This window comes from Propithecus coquereli, unplaced genomic scaffold (genome assembly GCF_000956105.1).
Source record: "Propithecus coquereli isolate 6110/MARCELLA unplaced genomic scaffold, Pcoq_1.0 Scaffold95, whole genome shotgun sequence".
In the NCBI taxonomy this organism is placed as follows: domain Eukaryota; kingdom Metazoa; phylum Chordata; class Mammalia; order Primates; family Indriidae; genus Propithecus; species Propithecus coquereli.
In genome coordinates, this window is record NW_012155840.1 from 3,040,431 (window position 1) to 3,056,955 (window position 16,525).

Genomic DNA, 16,525 nt, shown 5'->3' on the forward strand with positions numbered 1-16,525 from the left:
TTGTCCAATTAATTTGTTTCTATTTTTAGTAGAGACGGGGTCTCGCTCTTGCTCAGGCTGGTTTCGAACTCCTGAGCTCAAACAATCCACCCACCTCGGCCTCCCAGAGAGCTAGGATTACAGGCATGAGCCACCGCGCCCAGCTCTTCCCATCTTTTTAATAGAGCTATATTTTTGGGTTCAGTGTACATTATTTTTTCTATAATTTTTTTTTGATAACCCATCTTTATTTTTTTTGAAGTATATTTTATTATATTGTTTGTTGTCTGTCTTATGTAGAGAGAAACTTTGTTTTGTTCATCGCTGTCTCCCAATGCCAAGAATAGTGCCTGGTACAGAAAAGCTGCTAAATATTTAAGATTTGCTGAATTGACAAATGAAAGAATAGCTAATAATTGCTTCATTTTAAATTGGATTAGTTTGTGTGATTAGCCAGTCACTCGCTAAGTTATTCTTAAACTCTCTGACAGAACTGAAAATCTCTCATTATGTTGCTATACCTTAGAAATCCTATCAATTTTAAGTTTCTTCTAAAAGACATTCCTTGTAAACTCCTCTCTCTACTTTCTCCATCCTGGACAAATTATTTTTTAGTTTCCCTATATACAGTTATCCTTGGACTTCCCTTTAACATTATTCTTGGAATTCCCTCTACTTCTGTTTTGGATCCCATGTTTGCTAATCTCATGCCTTCTTCCTTGTTTGATTTACTCCATTGTAAAGTAGCTATTAATAGAACTTGCATTCAGAAAGTTTTTGATCTTTACCCTTTTTCATAGTTCAAATGGCTGTTCATTCAGTTCTAGTGTTTGAGTAGTCTGAAGTCATTTGAGTTCCTGGTCTTTTGTATTGGTCTATGTTTTCCTTTGGAAACTTAGAGTGGCCATCAAGTTTGGAATCTTAAACGAATATATAAAATGGTTTACTGATATTACATTATACATGATAAAATAATAATATATGTTTTCATACTTTATGGACACTCTGTAGAGTCTTTTCTTTGTTCCCAATGTTCTGAAATTTCATAATGATGGGCCTAGTATGGATTGGTTTTCATACTCAGTACTTACTGAGTACTTCCCATTTTTAAAAAATTTTTTTATTTTTCTGAGACTGGGTCTCACTCTGTCATCCAGGTTATAGTACAGTGGTACTATCATAGCTCACTGCAACCTTGAACTCCTGGGCTCAAGCCATCCTCCTGCCTCAGCCTCCCAAGTAAATGGGGCTACGGCACATGCTACCACAGCCCGCTAATTGTTTTTGTTTTTTGTAGAGGTGGGATCTTGCTATGTTGCCCAGGTTGTTCTTGAACTCCTGGCCTCAAGTGATCCCCTTGCCTTGGCCTCCCAAAGTGCTGGGATTACAGGTGAGCCACTGCACCTGGCCTCTCTTTCCATTTTAGGGACTCAAGTAATTCATTTCTGGGAAATTCTCTTGTATTGCTGTTTTGTTGATTTCTTCCTTTCCATTTTCTTCACCTTTTTTTCCTGGAACTTCTGTTATTTATATGTTGGGACTTCTGGATTGATTTTCTGATTTTCTTATTTTTTCTCTACTTGGATACATTTTTATTGGTTAGTTCTACTTTCTGGGAGATTTACATAAGTGTAGAATCTAATCCTTCTATGCACGTTTATTCTAAATTTAAGCTGCTCTACCTTCGAATATTCTTGATCCGAAGGAGAAAATACAAAAGGGTTAGCACTAGAATTATCTGTGTTCCACTCTAGAGAAAGTAGTGTTGACTGTTCAGAGTAAGATCATGTGCCATTCAAAAATTAGCTGTTTATTTGATTATAACTTGAATGTAGTGTCAATTCGTTTATAGTTAGTCATCCCATGCCTTGCATTATAGCTTAAAAATCAGAGGAAATGGGTCTACTACATTTATCAGGAAGATCTCAGATTAAAAATAGTGACAGCATTTTAATTTGAATTAAAATTATCCATTTTAGTAGATTATCTACAGTAAATTTTAAGGTAAAATACTTCTAAGCTTTCATCATATGACCATACAGAATTTAAACACAGTTTAATTACTAGCCTGTGCAAGATTTTTAAATTTTATTTATTTGTTTTTAAGAGACAAAGTCTTACTCTGTAGCCCATACTAGAGTGCAGTAGTGTACACATAGCTCACTGCAGCCTTGAACTCCTGGGTTCAAGCAATCCTCTTACCTCAGCCTCCTGAGAAGCTAGGACTATGGGCACACACCATTGCACCCAGCTATTTTTTTTGTAGAGATGATGTCTTGCTGTGTTGATTAGGCTGGTCTCCAATTCCTGGCCTCAAGTGATCCTCCCGCCATTGGCCTCCTAAAATGCTGGGATTATAGGTGTGAGCCACTGTGCCTGGCCCCAGCTAATTGCTTTGTTTTTGTGGAGAGACAGGATTTCACTGTGCCCAGGATGGCGGCGAACTCCTGACCTCAAACAATCCTTCCACCTCGGCTTCCTGAAGTGCTGGGATTACAGATGTGAGCCATTGTACCCCACCCTGAACAAGATTTAGACAGAGAGACAAATCCTTTGAAATGAAATTCTTGTGCCTTCAAAGTGTATGTGAATGATTTTTTATTATTCTTCCTTTAGGATTTTCCATGCCACCATACCAGTTTTCATTGCATGGACATAGAGAAATAAAACATTTGCTCCATTTCTAACAGTTTGATAGGACAGTTTTCTTAGTCTTGAGATAGTTACTGAGCTAATTAACTGTGGTAGATGGATTTTGTTCATCAAAAATAATGGTAAGACCAACTCAACAGTAGCTAAATCTATTTTGCTTATAACCTCAGGCATAGTACAAATACCTGCTATCAGAGGGGAGCTAGTATTCCTTTAAAGTCTTTCTTTTAAGAATATGCAATCCTTTTTATTTGAAAAAAGGAAAGGTGGCCTTTAAAAAGCCTTTTGGCATGAAAACATGATATATAGTGCATCTGCCACTTGTGTTAAAGGTGTATAATAACAGTTGATAAAAGGATATTTGAATAACCTGCTCTGACACTTAAACTTTTCAGATTAGAAAGAGAGTATTTCTCCAAAACCAAGAAACTAAATGAAGAGATTGAGGACCAGAAGAAAGTAATTACAGACCTTTCAAAGAGACTCCAGTATAATGAAAAAAGTTGCAGTGAATTACAGGAAGAACTTGTAATGGTAAGGATATAAAAGAAAACCCTATGGCATTTACTTTATTGGGTCATATTTGATGTGTATCAGTTTTTTTCCCCTGACTGTGTACAATATCATGAGATAATAGTATGAAAGTAATTTTAGTGACATTGATATAAACTTTTAAAACTGAAATACTGATTGCATCAAAGATACACATAATAGAACCTCTATGATTTAGAATAATTGAGGAAACTAACTGAATTAGTAAACACATTGAATTGTGGACTGTTTTAAAATGTATTCAGGGATTTTTCTTTTCCTTTGTTGTTAAGTGCATAAAACAGTATTACTTAGGTTGAGGGGGGATCGGGGTTTATAATTAATAGATCTGATGATTTCAAAGCCTTCCTTTTGTAATTGTTTTGTACCTGATCACTCTGTCTCTATTCTCCTGTTCTCTTGCTTTCACACTATCACCAAATTTATCTTTCTAAAATATCGATCTGTTCTTGTCAACTTCTCTTTATTCAGAAACCATCAGTGTCTTCCTATTGAATAATGTCCAGCTTCTTGTCATGTAATTTAAGGCCTTTTTCCTTTTAGCTTCACGTTAACTTTTCTAGCCTCTTCTTTTGCCTTTGCCCTTTTTCTTGCTTCAGCCACATTCAAGTGCTCTTGGCTTTCTAAAAAGGTATTTTCATGTTTTCTTGCATTTGTTCAGGTTATTCACTTGCTGGACCCACATTGACTAAAATGCTCCTTCACATCTTTTCCATTAACAAATTCCTATACATCCTATAATGCCCAGCTCCAATATCTTGCAATCTGTGGAGATTTTCATGATTCTATCTTCTCTACTCTTTTATTGTCTCTGGCATATTAGACATTGTACTCAGTAGTTTAGAAAGTAATCCAGAGTTATAACTAAGAATGCACCAATATAGGTTGCATGAATTCTAATTCTGGCCATCTAGCACAACATTGACTAGATATAAAATAAAGTGAAACAGGCTTAACTGACCACAGAGCATTTAGGTGCTTTGTGATAAAAAAAAATTACTTGGTACCAACAGATCTTTTTCTAAAACTTTACAATTTGATGGATGATCTAAAGTAAGGCAAGTGACAGCTTACCAGCAACCTTTGTTTCCTTGTTTGGACTCCTTAGCATTCATTCTATTAAACACTATTGTTTTGAAAATGTTGCTGAATATTGTAGACTGATAGTTTCTTCAAAGCTTGATGGATTGCTAAAAGCAGCTGCAGATCTGTGAATAATAGTTTCTTGTAGAAGAACTAATGGGATGTTCAAAAAACTTATTCAGGATGCAGCCTAAGTGAGGTATAGTTTATGTGGCTCAAACTATTAATTAATATGTTCTTCTTTATTTATTTATTTTTTTGAGACAGAATCTCACTCTGTCTCTTGGACTAGAGTGCCATGGCATTAGCCTAGCTCATAGCAACCTCAAACTCCTGGGCTCGAGATCTTCCTGCTGCAGGCTCCCGAGGAGCTGGGACTACAGGCGCATGCCACCAAGCCTGGCAAATTTTTTGTATTTTTAGTAGAGATGAAGTCTTGCTCTTGCTGAGACTGGTCTTGAACTCCTGACCTCAAGCCATCCTCCCATCTCAGCCTCCCAGAGTGCTAGGATTACAGGCTAGGATTACAGTGGTAGGATTACGGTGAACCACCGCACCTGGCCCCTCTCTATTTTTTCATCTCCCTTAAACTCCTAGCTTTTTGTCTTATTTCCTTCCATATTTCTGTTTTCTCTTCCATCTCTTTTTCCCTTCCCTATTAGCTTTCTCTTTTTTCTGTTTTATGCTTATTAGAACCGTTCTCTATTTCTTTACCTGACCAAAATATGGAATTTAAAAATTATGTAATGAAAATTACTTTAGATAGTAAGTACAGTGTTTTCTTTTTATAAAAAATTATTCTATAATTTTTCCTAAATACATTTTTCTTGTTCATATTCCTTTGTTGACTTTTTTCAATAGATTAATAGCTTTTGGAGGGAAAAGGTTTTTAAAAGTTCCTCTTTAAAGATATTTTTACCAAATTAAAATTTTAAACCATAAAAATGGGGTTTTTCTAGTTCTGCATCTTCAAAGTCTGGTTATTATTTGTGCTTTGATTTCATAATTGTTGACCGAAGAGAAAATGATTTACGAGGAAGTTTTTACCTTTTGCATTGGAAATCTAATTGTTTTAATGACATTCCATGACTCTATGCACCCTAGAGTTGTCTTTCCACAGTTATATTTCTTTTGAACATAGTGGTTTCAATATTTTATAGACTATAGACAGAAAGCATTAATTGCCTACTGGTAATTTTTCTCTCTCTTTGAGGTAACAACTTGTTTTCTAGTTTAGGTTATGTACATGACCATTATTCAAGTTTCGGTCTTTATTTTCTCTGTTGCATTGGAAGAGAAAGTTAAAGCCACTTTCCTCTATAGGTTATGAGATCAAGGTGTTATTAATAAGATACAAAGACTTTATGAAATTTTGAGACTTAAAAATAATACTTGTATAACTTTATATAGCATAGCCTTTCAGAACTGGAACGGGCTTTAGAGATCATCTAGCCTAGGATACACAAAGTGTTTGATAAACCAGTCCGAAAGTGATAGCTGCCCTGTTTTGAGAGATATAATATAAATATATAACATAATTTTGGAAAACTGGATATGTTGAGTCTTTTGTGGGTATTTAACAAATATAAACCCAGCTGACTTTAATTGTACTCTATTTATTTATTTTTAATTGACATGTAACAATTATACATATTTATAGAGTACAGGATATGTTGAGTCTTTTGTGGGTATTTAACAAATGTAAACCCAGCTGACTTTAATTGTACTCTATTTATTTATTTTTAATTGACATGTAACAATTATACATATTTATAGAGTACATTGTGTGATGCTTCAATATATATAATGTATAGTGATCAGATCAGGGTATTACCATACCTGTCATCGCAAACGTTTATGATTTCTTTGTGTTCTAAATGTACTTTTATATTAATGAAATTCTTCCTATTCAATATATAGATTTAAAAGATATGATTAATAAATGAATGATGTATAATTATTTTTAACATTTAATTTCAGCATCGGATATCTAAGAATTTAAGAAAAGTAGTTTCATGTTCATATGAAGATGTGAATACAGAACATAGAATTTGACATAATTTGACTTTAAAAAGTTTTGATTAAAATTGAGCTATTAATTTCAAAACCTATGAGCTTAATAGTGATTTAATCACCTACTAAGTAAAACTGCATGTCTAGTTTAAGCTGCTTAGTGATCATGCTTATTAAAGTCCTTCAGAGGCTCAGCAGATCCAGCTGGGTCTTTTAGACATTACTGTGAATAATACCTGCTTCTCTTGAAGCAGGGGAGCTTTCGTTTTCCAGTTGGTATTATTAGGACTTGCTTTGTGCTTTCTTCAATGAAATTTTCTGAAGTCTACCATTTTTTAAGATTTGTTTTTCTGCCACTCAGTAATATTTAGTTACAGCTCTAGGAGAGACCATATATTGAAAAGGGAATTCTAGTTCTCATGAGGTTTTGCTCAAAGAATGTTTTATTCTCTAAAGAACTTGTGATTGAAAATGGTCAAGTGTGTATTTTTTTCCAATGCTTTCGGGGTTTAACCAATTATATAATAATAATGATTACTAGCATTAGATAGGATTTTAGAAAGTGCTTTTTTATACTTTGTGGTGAAGATAATATTTCTTGATAATATTTTTGCTTCAAATGATCTATTAGGTTTGCTTTAGAAGGACATGTTTCTGATTTTGTAGGAGACATTTGAAACTATGGGCTAAGAGATATTCTATTCTGAACTTTTACTAAAAAATTGTTGATTCCTGTTTTTCACCTAGAATAGGAATAATATTTATATGTGAGCATTGTTTTTGCTAATATAAACATCACTTTCTGTTTTTCTCTTAGTGGTCCTTAAAATTTAATACTATGAAATAGTATTCCTTGAGTATGTGTCTTTATGTATTTAAATATTCACTATATGGGACTGGCTTTCTAAATTTATGGTATGGGCATAAAGTGTTTCCATTAAGTTTTTTGAAATTTATTCCTATATAAGTTAGTAAATTTTGAAAATTCACATCTCATTTTGACCTGGGAAAAAATAAAATGGTATTGTGTGTGTGTTTGTGAGTGTGTGTGTGTGTGTGTGTGTGTGTGTGTGTGTGAGAGAGAGGTGTTTATATGTTAAGACCATGTTCAGATTGGAAGGTAGCATCTACTAAAAAATAAATTATTATTAAAGCTAAGTAAGGGAGGGTAACATTTCATTATGTGAGATAAGCAAGTGGGATCATAGAATACTGACATCCATGGAATAAGAATAGGCAAGCAAAGCCGTAGAGAACTAAGACATACTAGCTGTCACTAATATGATCAAGGAAAAGCTGCAGATGGTGATGATAATGAAAGCTAACCAGACCAAATTCAGTTCAGCTCATACAAATGCACTGAGTGTGTAATGGCAACTAGGTGCAAAATGTGATGAAAAGATGAGCTGTGGGAGCAAAAGTATGTGATGTGGACTATAGATTCTGATGTTCTCTTGTTTTTACTTAGATTTCTTCATAACAGCTTAACATATATTTAAATTAAAAAGTTAAAAAAAGCTTACTTGAGTTAAAAAATGTTCAGAAAGTATAAGCATTATGTATTACTACTTTAAAAATTCAACCTGGCTGGGCGCGGTGGCTCACGCCTGTAATCCTAGCTCTCTGGGAGGCCGAGGCAGGCGGATTGTTTGAGCTCAGGAGTTTGAAACCAGCCTGAGCAAGAGCGAGACCCCGTCTCTACTAAAAATAGAAACAAATTAATCGGACAACTAAAAATATATAGAAAAAATTAGCCGGGCATGGTGGTGCATGTCTGTAGTCCCAGCTACTCGGGAGACTGAGGCAGAAGGATCGCTTGAGCCCAGGAGTTTGAGGTTGCTGTGAGCTAGGATGATGCCACGGCACTCTACCCCAGGCAACAGAGTGAGACTCTGTCTCAAAAAAAAAAAAAAAAAAAAAAAAAAAAAAATTCAACCTATTTTAAAATGCTGATTTCATTAAAAAACCTTATTGACTAAATAAAGGTATTTATTTTTTATGAATTTGGTTTTTCCTATTATTTTTAACCTCATTAAAAGTGTCCTTAATTGCTTTTATTGTTATTTCTGGCTGGAGTCAACTTTTTCCATTGCAGATCAGGAATGCTTATGTGCCAATTTTTAGATATATTAATACATATTTGCATATCCTTTTTATATGTTTCTTCAAGGGCTTGCATTAGAAATTTTTATTTACATGCTTTTTTATTTGTGATATTCATGCTGAATAAGGAAAAAAGTGAGGGATGAGTTTTTGCAGGCTCAAAGAAAGATAAGGTGATTATGAAATAAACAAAAAAGAATGACATGTTGGATGAATCCAGATATGCATTCAATTTAGCAGTGTGAGAGATGTAGTATACCAAGGTGGAAATAAAGGCAATTCTTTGTCATCTCATTGTTCTTTTGGTTAAAGATATTTTATAACCAACACTGGCTGGGTGCAGTGGCTGACACCTGTAATCCTAGCACTCTGGGAGGCCGAGGTGGGAGAATCGCTCAAGGTCAGGAGTTTGAGACCAGCCTGAGTAAGAGCGAGACTCCGACTCTACTAAAAATGGAAAGAAATTAGCCGGATAACTAAAAATATAGAGAAAAAATTAACTGGGCATGGTGACACATGCCTGTAGTCCCAGCTACTTGGGAGGCTGAGGCAGAAGGATCGCTTGAGCCCAGGAGTTTGAGGTTGCTGTGAGCTAGGCTGACGCCATGGCACTCTAGCCGGGGGAACAGAGTGAGACCCTGTCTCAAAAAAAAGAAAAAAGCTATTTTATAACCAACACTGACTCACTTTAATAATACATTAAGATCTGTCAGTTACAAAATTTTCTGAACTTTCTTTGAATATTTTGATATTTTTAGTCCCCTGTCTATATTGGTTATAGGTTTATCATAGCATCTAAAGTAGTCCCTGACTTATGCTGGGTGATCAGTAATGTTCATCTAAACATCTGGTAAGCCAACATAGCATTAAATAACTTTTATTCCTAGGGCAACAAACAAAAAGTGACTTTTATTCCTAGGTAAAATATACAAAAAAAGTAATTAAGTGAATTACTTTTGAGGCAAAGAAATGAGTCCTCTTATGCTACAAGTCTTTTAAATTTATAGGGTTGTTAGGGATTATAGAAGTTATTGACTCAACAATTTAACATTTAACCTAAACTTATTCTTTATGTTATATGATAAAACATGTTAATAAAAAATTTAGAAACAATATTTTATCTTTGGTTGGCACTTTGTTTTCAACCCAACAATTTTGTTTATTTACCTGATAGATTCTGTTTTCATTTTAGAATTCCTTGTATTTTAAATGGCTATTCAGAGAACTAGCAGCTTTTAGAACAAAATTTAAATATAGGCACAATCCAGCACTTGAAACAACTCCAGACACTTTCACTATATGAGTGCAGAGAGGCAGCTTCATTTATAAAACCAAAACATTTTATTTAAAAAAAAACAACTGTCAACTCTAAAATAAGTGACACTTTTCTGGTGACTAGCTGGTTCATAAATGTTATTATTAAATGTAAGCTAAATTTGTATTGGCTGTGTTATAAGACTGTTAGATATCTTTGTAGAATGATGTGAAAATTATAATATTACTAATTATAAATGTAACAGTAATTTTCAGGTGCAGTTAACCTCTTTTTAAGTTTGGCTAGTGAGTAAATCTCTTTTTTTCTCTTTGAAAAATTTTACATTACTTAATGTATTCTGGAAAATTTGACCTTATATTTGATCTTAAATTGTAATGGTGTTGAAATTTTAGCTCATATTTTAGTCAAGATTGAGCCCTATGTTTGAAAGAGAATTATTATTGAACTAGGAATTTAATTGTATGTTTATGTTAAGCTCACTACAAGTGTGCAGTTTGTCTGGTTTTCTACACTTGTATTCCCATAAACTTTTATACCTTGATGTTGATGGGGACTTAGTTTCAGTCAGCATGGCATAATAGAAAGAACATATATTTTGGAGATAGATTGATCTGGGTTTTAATCCCAGCTCTATCTCATAATCTGTGGCCTTTAGTGATATTATTCCTCTGACTTTGTTTGCTCATTTATAAAATACTGCGAATAATTTCTATCATGCAGGGATTTTGATGAGCATTAAAGATAATATATGAATCAAAATAGCAAGAGATGGAAAACGCATACCATGTATAAACATACAAAAAGAACCGGAATGGATATACTGGTATCAGACAAAATAGGCTTTAGAATAAAACTTTTACTAGAGATAAAGAGGGACATCTCATAATATTAAAAGGGTCATTTCCCCAGGAAGATCTAACAATTTTAAACATATATATTAACACACCTAATGACAGAGCTCCAAAACACGTGAAATAAAACCTGATGTAATTGAAGGGAGAATTAGACAACAATATTTGGAGACTTCAATACTACACTTTCAGTAATAGGTAGAACAACTAGGAAGAATACCAACAAATAAAAGGAAGACTCAACAACATTGTAAACAAACTAGACAGTTTACAGATATCTATAGAACACCACACCCATCAGCTGGAGAACACACATTCTTCTCAAGTGCACATGAAACATTATTGTGGATAGATCATATGCTAGGTCATAAAACAAGCCTCAATAAAGTTAATAGGATTGAACTCATATAAAGTATCTTCTCTGACCACAATGGAATTAAATTAGAAATTAATAACAAGGCAACAGGTGAAAATTCATAAACATGTGAAAATTAGCACATTCCTAAATAACCAGTGGGTCCAAAAGAAATCACAGGGAATTAGAAAATACTTTTAGATGAGTGAAAATGAAAACAAACATACCAAACTTTATAGGATGCAGCTAACATGGTGCTTAAGAGGAAATTTATAGCTGTAGTCACCTATACTAAAAAAAAGCTGAGTGCAGTGGCATGTGTCTATAGTTCCAGCTACTCAGGAGGCTGAGGAGGTTGGATTGCTTGAGCCCAGGAGTTCAAGGCAGCCTGGGCAACATAGCAAAACCCTGTCTCAAATCCATAGCCTAATAATTAAGAAATTAGAAAAAGAAGAGCAAACTAAACCCCAAACAATTGGGAGATAGGAAACAATAAAGGCTAAAGAGGAAATTAAAGAAATAGAGAATAAAAAAATAGAGGAAGTCAATGAGTCAATAGAGGAAGTAAACCAAAAATTGATTCTTTGGAAAGATAACTAAATTGACAATAGACTGATCAAGAAAAAAAGAGACGAGATTCATATTATTGAAATCGTGCATGAAAGAGGGAACATAATTACTGACCATATAGAAATAAAAATAATTATAAGAGAATACCGTGAAGAACTGTATGCCAACAAATTAGGTAATTTAAATGAAATGGTTAGGTATGTAGAGAGACAAAAGCTACCAAAACTGGTTAAGAAGAAATAAAAAATCAAGTAAAGGGATTAAATTAGTAATCAAAAAACTTCCCACAAAGAAAAGCCTAGGCCTGGATAGCTTCACTAGTAAGACGTCTTATACTAAATGTTCAAGAAGAATAACACCAATGCTTCACAAATTCTTTCAAAGAACAGAAGAGGAGGTAACATTTCCCATCTCATTCTATGATGAAGTATCATTACCTTGATACTAAAGCAAGACAAAGACACTACAAGAAAAAAACTACAGGCCAGTGTTTCTTTTGAATATAGATGCCAAAATTCTTGACACTGTACCAGTAAACTGAACCCAGTAAGATATAAAAAAGGTTTTACAAATGATCAAATGGGATTTATCTCAGGAATGTAAGACTAGTTTAACATCTGCAAATCAAAATAACGTAATACACCTTGTTAAATAAAGTAAATGACAAAAACCAGATGATCATCTCAATTAGACACAGAAAAACATTTGATAAAATCCAATATCCTTTTATGATAAAATTGCTCAACAGACTAGGAATGGAACTTCCTCCTCAATCTAATAAAGAGTGTTTATGAAAAACCTACAGCTAACATGACAGTTAATGGTGAAAGACAGAATGCTTTCTCCCTAAGATCAGGAAAAAGACAAGGATATATACTATTACCATGTCTATTCCACAGTGTACTGGAGGTTCTAGCTAAGGCAATTAGGTAAGAAAAGAAATATTAGGTCATTAAATATGAAATGTCTGATTTCAAGTTGATAGTTTAGCTTATTATATCTCAAACAAGAAGCAGTACAATTAATCAAAGTATGTGCCTAAACTATTGACACAGTTTTGCCGTCTTAACTGTAACTTGCTTATGCCAGCAGTGAAGAAACCTGGAGAGTGAGTGGTGATGAATTGTGAAAGGCGTTTTCCAAAGCTTGTTGAGAATTGAATATTTTTCCTTGCAAGAAATGGTCCAAAGCTTGGAAGAAGTGGTAGTTGTAGTCAGTTGGTGCAAGGTCTGGTAAATACAGTGGATGACAGAGAGTTTCCAAGTCTAGCTTCTGTAGTTTGAGTCTTTTGCAACATATGGTCTTGCAAGAGGATTGGCCTGTTTCTATTGACCAATCTTGGCTGCTTAATTGCAAGCATCCTCATCATTTTGTCCAACTGGTTGCATTAGACATCTGCTGTAATTGATTGACCAGGTTTTATGAAGCTGTAGTGAATAATACCAGTGCTGGATCACCAAATAGACATGGTTAGTTTTTTTTTTTGATGAATATTTGGTTTTGGACTATGTTTTGGCACTTCATCTTTATCCAACCATTGTGCCGAACACTTGTGATTGTCAAAAAGAATACATTTTTCATCACACATAACAACACAGTGTAGAAATGGTTCGCTTTTATATTATGACAGCAAAGAAAGGCAAGCTTCAAGAACCATTTATCTTCTGACACTTGTTTAATTCATGCAGTACCCATCTATCCAGCTTCTTTACCTTGCCGATTTGTTTCAAATGGTCCGATATTGTTGGAATAGTAACGTCAAACCTTGCTGCTAATTCATGTGTAGGTTGAGTTGGATTTGCTTCCATTACAGCTTTCAGCTCATCATTATCCACCTTGGCCTCAGGTCATCCACATGGCTCATTTTCAAGATTAAAATCACCAGAATGGAACTTCTCACACCATCGATGTACTGTGCATTCATTAGCCACATTCTTCACAAACACTTTGTTGGTATTTCGAGCTGTCTGTGCTGCATCGGTTCCAGGATGGAACTCATATTCAAAAATAACATGAATTTTTGACTTATACATGGTTTCACGAAAATTGCCCTAAAAAAATCTCAAAAATAATCACAAGCCAAAATGGGCATTTGAAAGAATGAGGATGTATCTTCACAATTAAAAAAAAAAAAACAAGAGGTGTCAAAGTGAAATGTCAGAGATATTAATATCAACTGTTAACCCTAGTACTTAAGGAAATCAGACATTCCATACTTAATAACAGGCATCTGTTTTAGAAAAGAAGTAAACTATTTACAGATGACTTGACCTGGTATTAGAAATCCTGAGGAATAAATATTAGAAAATCCTAAGGAATCCATACACACATGGAGAACTATTAGAACTAATAAACAAGTTTAGCAAGATTGTAGAATACAATGCAAGATCAATGCAGAAAATCAATTGTATTTCTATAACTAGCAATGAACAATCCAAAAATGAAATTAAGGAAACAAATACATTTACAATACAATCAAAAAGAATGTAAGACTTAGAAATAAGTTAACAAAAGAAGTATAAGACCAAAAACTACAAATTATCACTGAAATAAATTAAACAAACCTTAAATAAATGGAAAGATATCTCATGTTTGTGAACTGTAAGCGTTAATACCATTAAGATGTTAGTACTCCCCAAATTGATGATTCAATGCCATCTCTTTTAAAATCTCAGTTGGCTTTTGTAGAAATTGACAGGCTGATCCTAAAATTCATAGGGAAATATAAGGGACCTTTAATAGCCACAGTAATCAGGAAAAACAAGAGTAAAGTTGGAGGAGTCACTCTTCCCAATTGTAAAGCTTACTACAAAGCTACAATAATCAAGATAGTATGGTACTGACCTAATGATATACATATAGATCAATGGACTAGAATTGAGGATTCAGAAAAAAAATCCCTTACAATTATGTTTAGTTGATTTGTGAAAAGGTTGTCAATTCATGAGGAAAGAATAGTATTTTTCAACAAATAGTGCTGAGAGGACTGGATATCCACAGACCAAAGAATGAATTGGACCCCTAACTTAAAAGTTAAATGGTTTGTAGACCCAAATATAATACCTAAAACTACGAAACTCTTAGGCAATTATTTCTTAGGTGCAATACCAAAGGCATAAGTGACAAAAGAAAAAATAGATACATTTGACTTCACCAAAATTAAAAACTTTTATACTTCAAAGGATGCTATAAAGAAGGTGAAAATACAACCCGCAAAATTCTAGAAAATTTTTGCAAATCAAATGCCTGATAAAGGACTTATATCTAGAACATATAAAGTCCTCTTACATCTCAACAATAAAAAGAGAAATTGTTTTAAAAATGTGCTAAATGTTTGAATAGACATTTCTACAACAACAATATACAAATGACCAGTAAGCATGTATAAAGATATTTAAAATCATTAGGGATATGCAACTCAAAACCACAATAAGATAACTCTTCATAGTCACTAGCATGGCTATAATAAAAAAAAGAAATGAACAGTAACAAGTTTGGGTGAAGATAGGGAGAAATTAGAGCCCTCACACATTGCTGGTGGGAATGTAAAATGGGGCATTCTGTTTGGAAAAATGTTTGGCAGTTTCTCAAAAAATTAAACATAGAATGCCCGTATGACTAAGCAGTTCCATTCCTAGGTAGGTATATATCTGAGAAAAATGAAAACATACACTCCCGCAAGAACTCGTATATAGATGTCCTTAGCAACATTATTCACAATAACTGAAAAGTGGAAACAACTCAAATATTCCTTAACTGATGAATGGATAAATAAAATGTGGCTTATCCTTGTAATATATAAATAATATTATCTGGCAATAAAAATAAAGTATTGAAACATAGTATGACATGGATGAACCTTGAAAATATTATGTTTCATGAAAGAAGCCAGTCATGAAAGGCCACATATTTATGATTCTATTTATATAAAGTATCCAAAATAGGCAAATACATAGAAACAAAAGTGAAAATGGTGGTTGCTTAGGAGGCGTGGTGGTGGGAGAATGGGGAATGTTATCCAATGGGGATGGCATATCTGTTAGTAGGGATAATAATGTTCTAAATTTAGATTGTGGTTATGGTTGCACAACCCTGTGAATATACTAAAAATATTGAATTGTACACTTTAATTGGGTGAATTGTATGTTATGTCAATTTTTTCTCAATAAGATTTTTTAAAAATATAAAGTTACCATAATTAAGAATTTGGTATTGACAAAATAATGGAGAAATCAATGAAACAGAAAAGGCAGAGTTCAAAAATAGCTTTCAATATGTATGGGAATTTAGTATATGATAAAGTTGGTATGTCAAATCAATGTTTAGAGATAGATTATCACAAATAGTTTTCAGATAATTGGCTATACAGAAGGAGAAATAATATAATTATGTCCCTGCCATATTGCTTGTATCAAAAGAAATTTTAGACTGATCAAAGAGCCATAAAGAGGAAAATGAAAAAACACTGGAAGAAAAATGAAAAATGGAATTGTTTTATAATCTTGTAGTAAGGAAAGTATGATGTTATACAAAACTCAAAGTACGAAAGCAAACTATAGATAAATTTCATGACTTGAAAAATATAATTTTGTTTTAAGAATTTGTAATAGCCAGATGGCAAATGCAAATTAGCAAAAGTGCTTTGCAACATGTAAGACAAAGGGATTTTTCCATAATGTGAAAAGGACTGTTACAAATCACTAAGGAAAAGACAAACAATGTAATATAAAAATGGCACATGATATGAATAGGCAGTTTACAGAAAAGAAATAAAGGTGGCTAATAAACATATGAAAAGATGCTTAATCTTAATTAAAATGGAAGAAATGCACATTGAAAAAGTTGCTAATGTCTACCATTGGAAAGGTATTTGAAATAGGCACTCATACTGTTCATGGTCATATACACTGTTTAGAGAGTAATTTGTTAATTGAAAACAGTTATGCATACCCTTTTACTCATCAAATCTATTTTTAGAAATTTATGGAGTAGGTTTACTTGACTGTTATATAAAGATATAAAAATATATATACAAGGATGTATATTGTAGTATTGTCACTAATAGCCAAAAAACTGCATGTAACCTAAAAA

At 33.4% G+C, this 16,525-nt stretch overlaps 1 protein-coding gene across 1 annotated transcript in view; it reads left to right on the forward strand.

The window, feature by feature from the left end:
- The window catches only part of CCDC171 (coiled-coil domain containing 171), a 382,203-nt gene that overhangs the window by 72,139 nt on the left and 293,539 nt on the right, over nucleotides 1-16,525 (forward strand). The window contains exon 10 of the mRNA XM_012665015.1: nucleotides 3,027-3,165. Coding sequence (XP_012520469.1) covers nucleotides 3,027-3,165 — 139 coding nt within the window. The remainder of the gene's footprint in view (nucleotides 1-3,026; nucleotides 3,166-16,525) is intronic.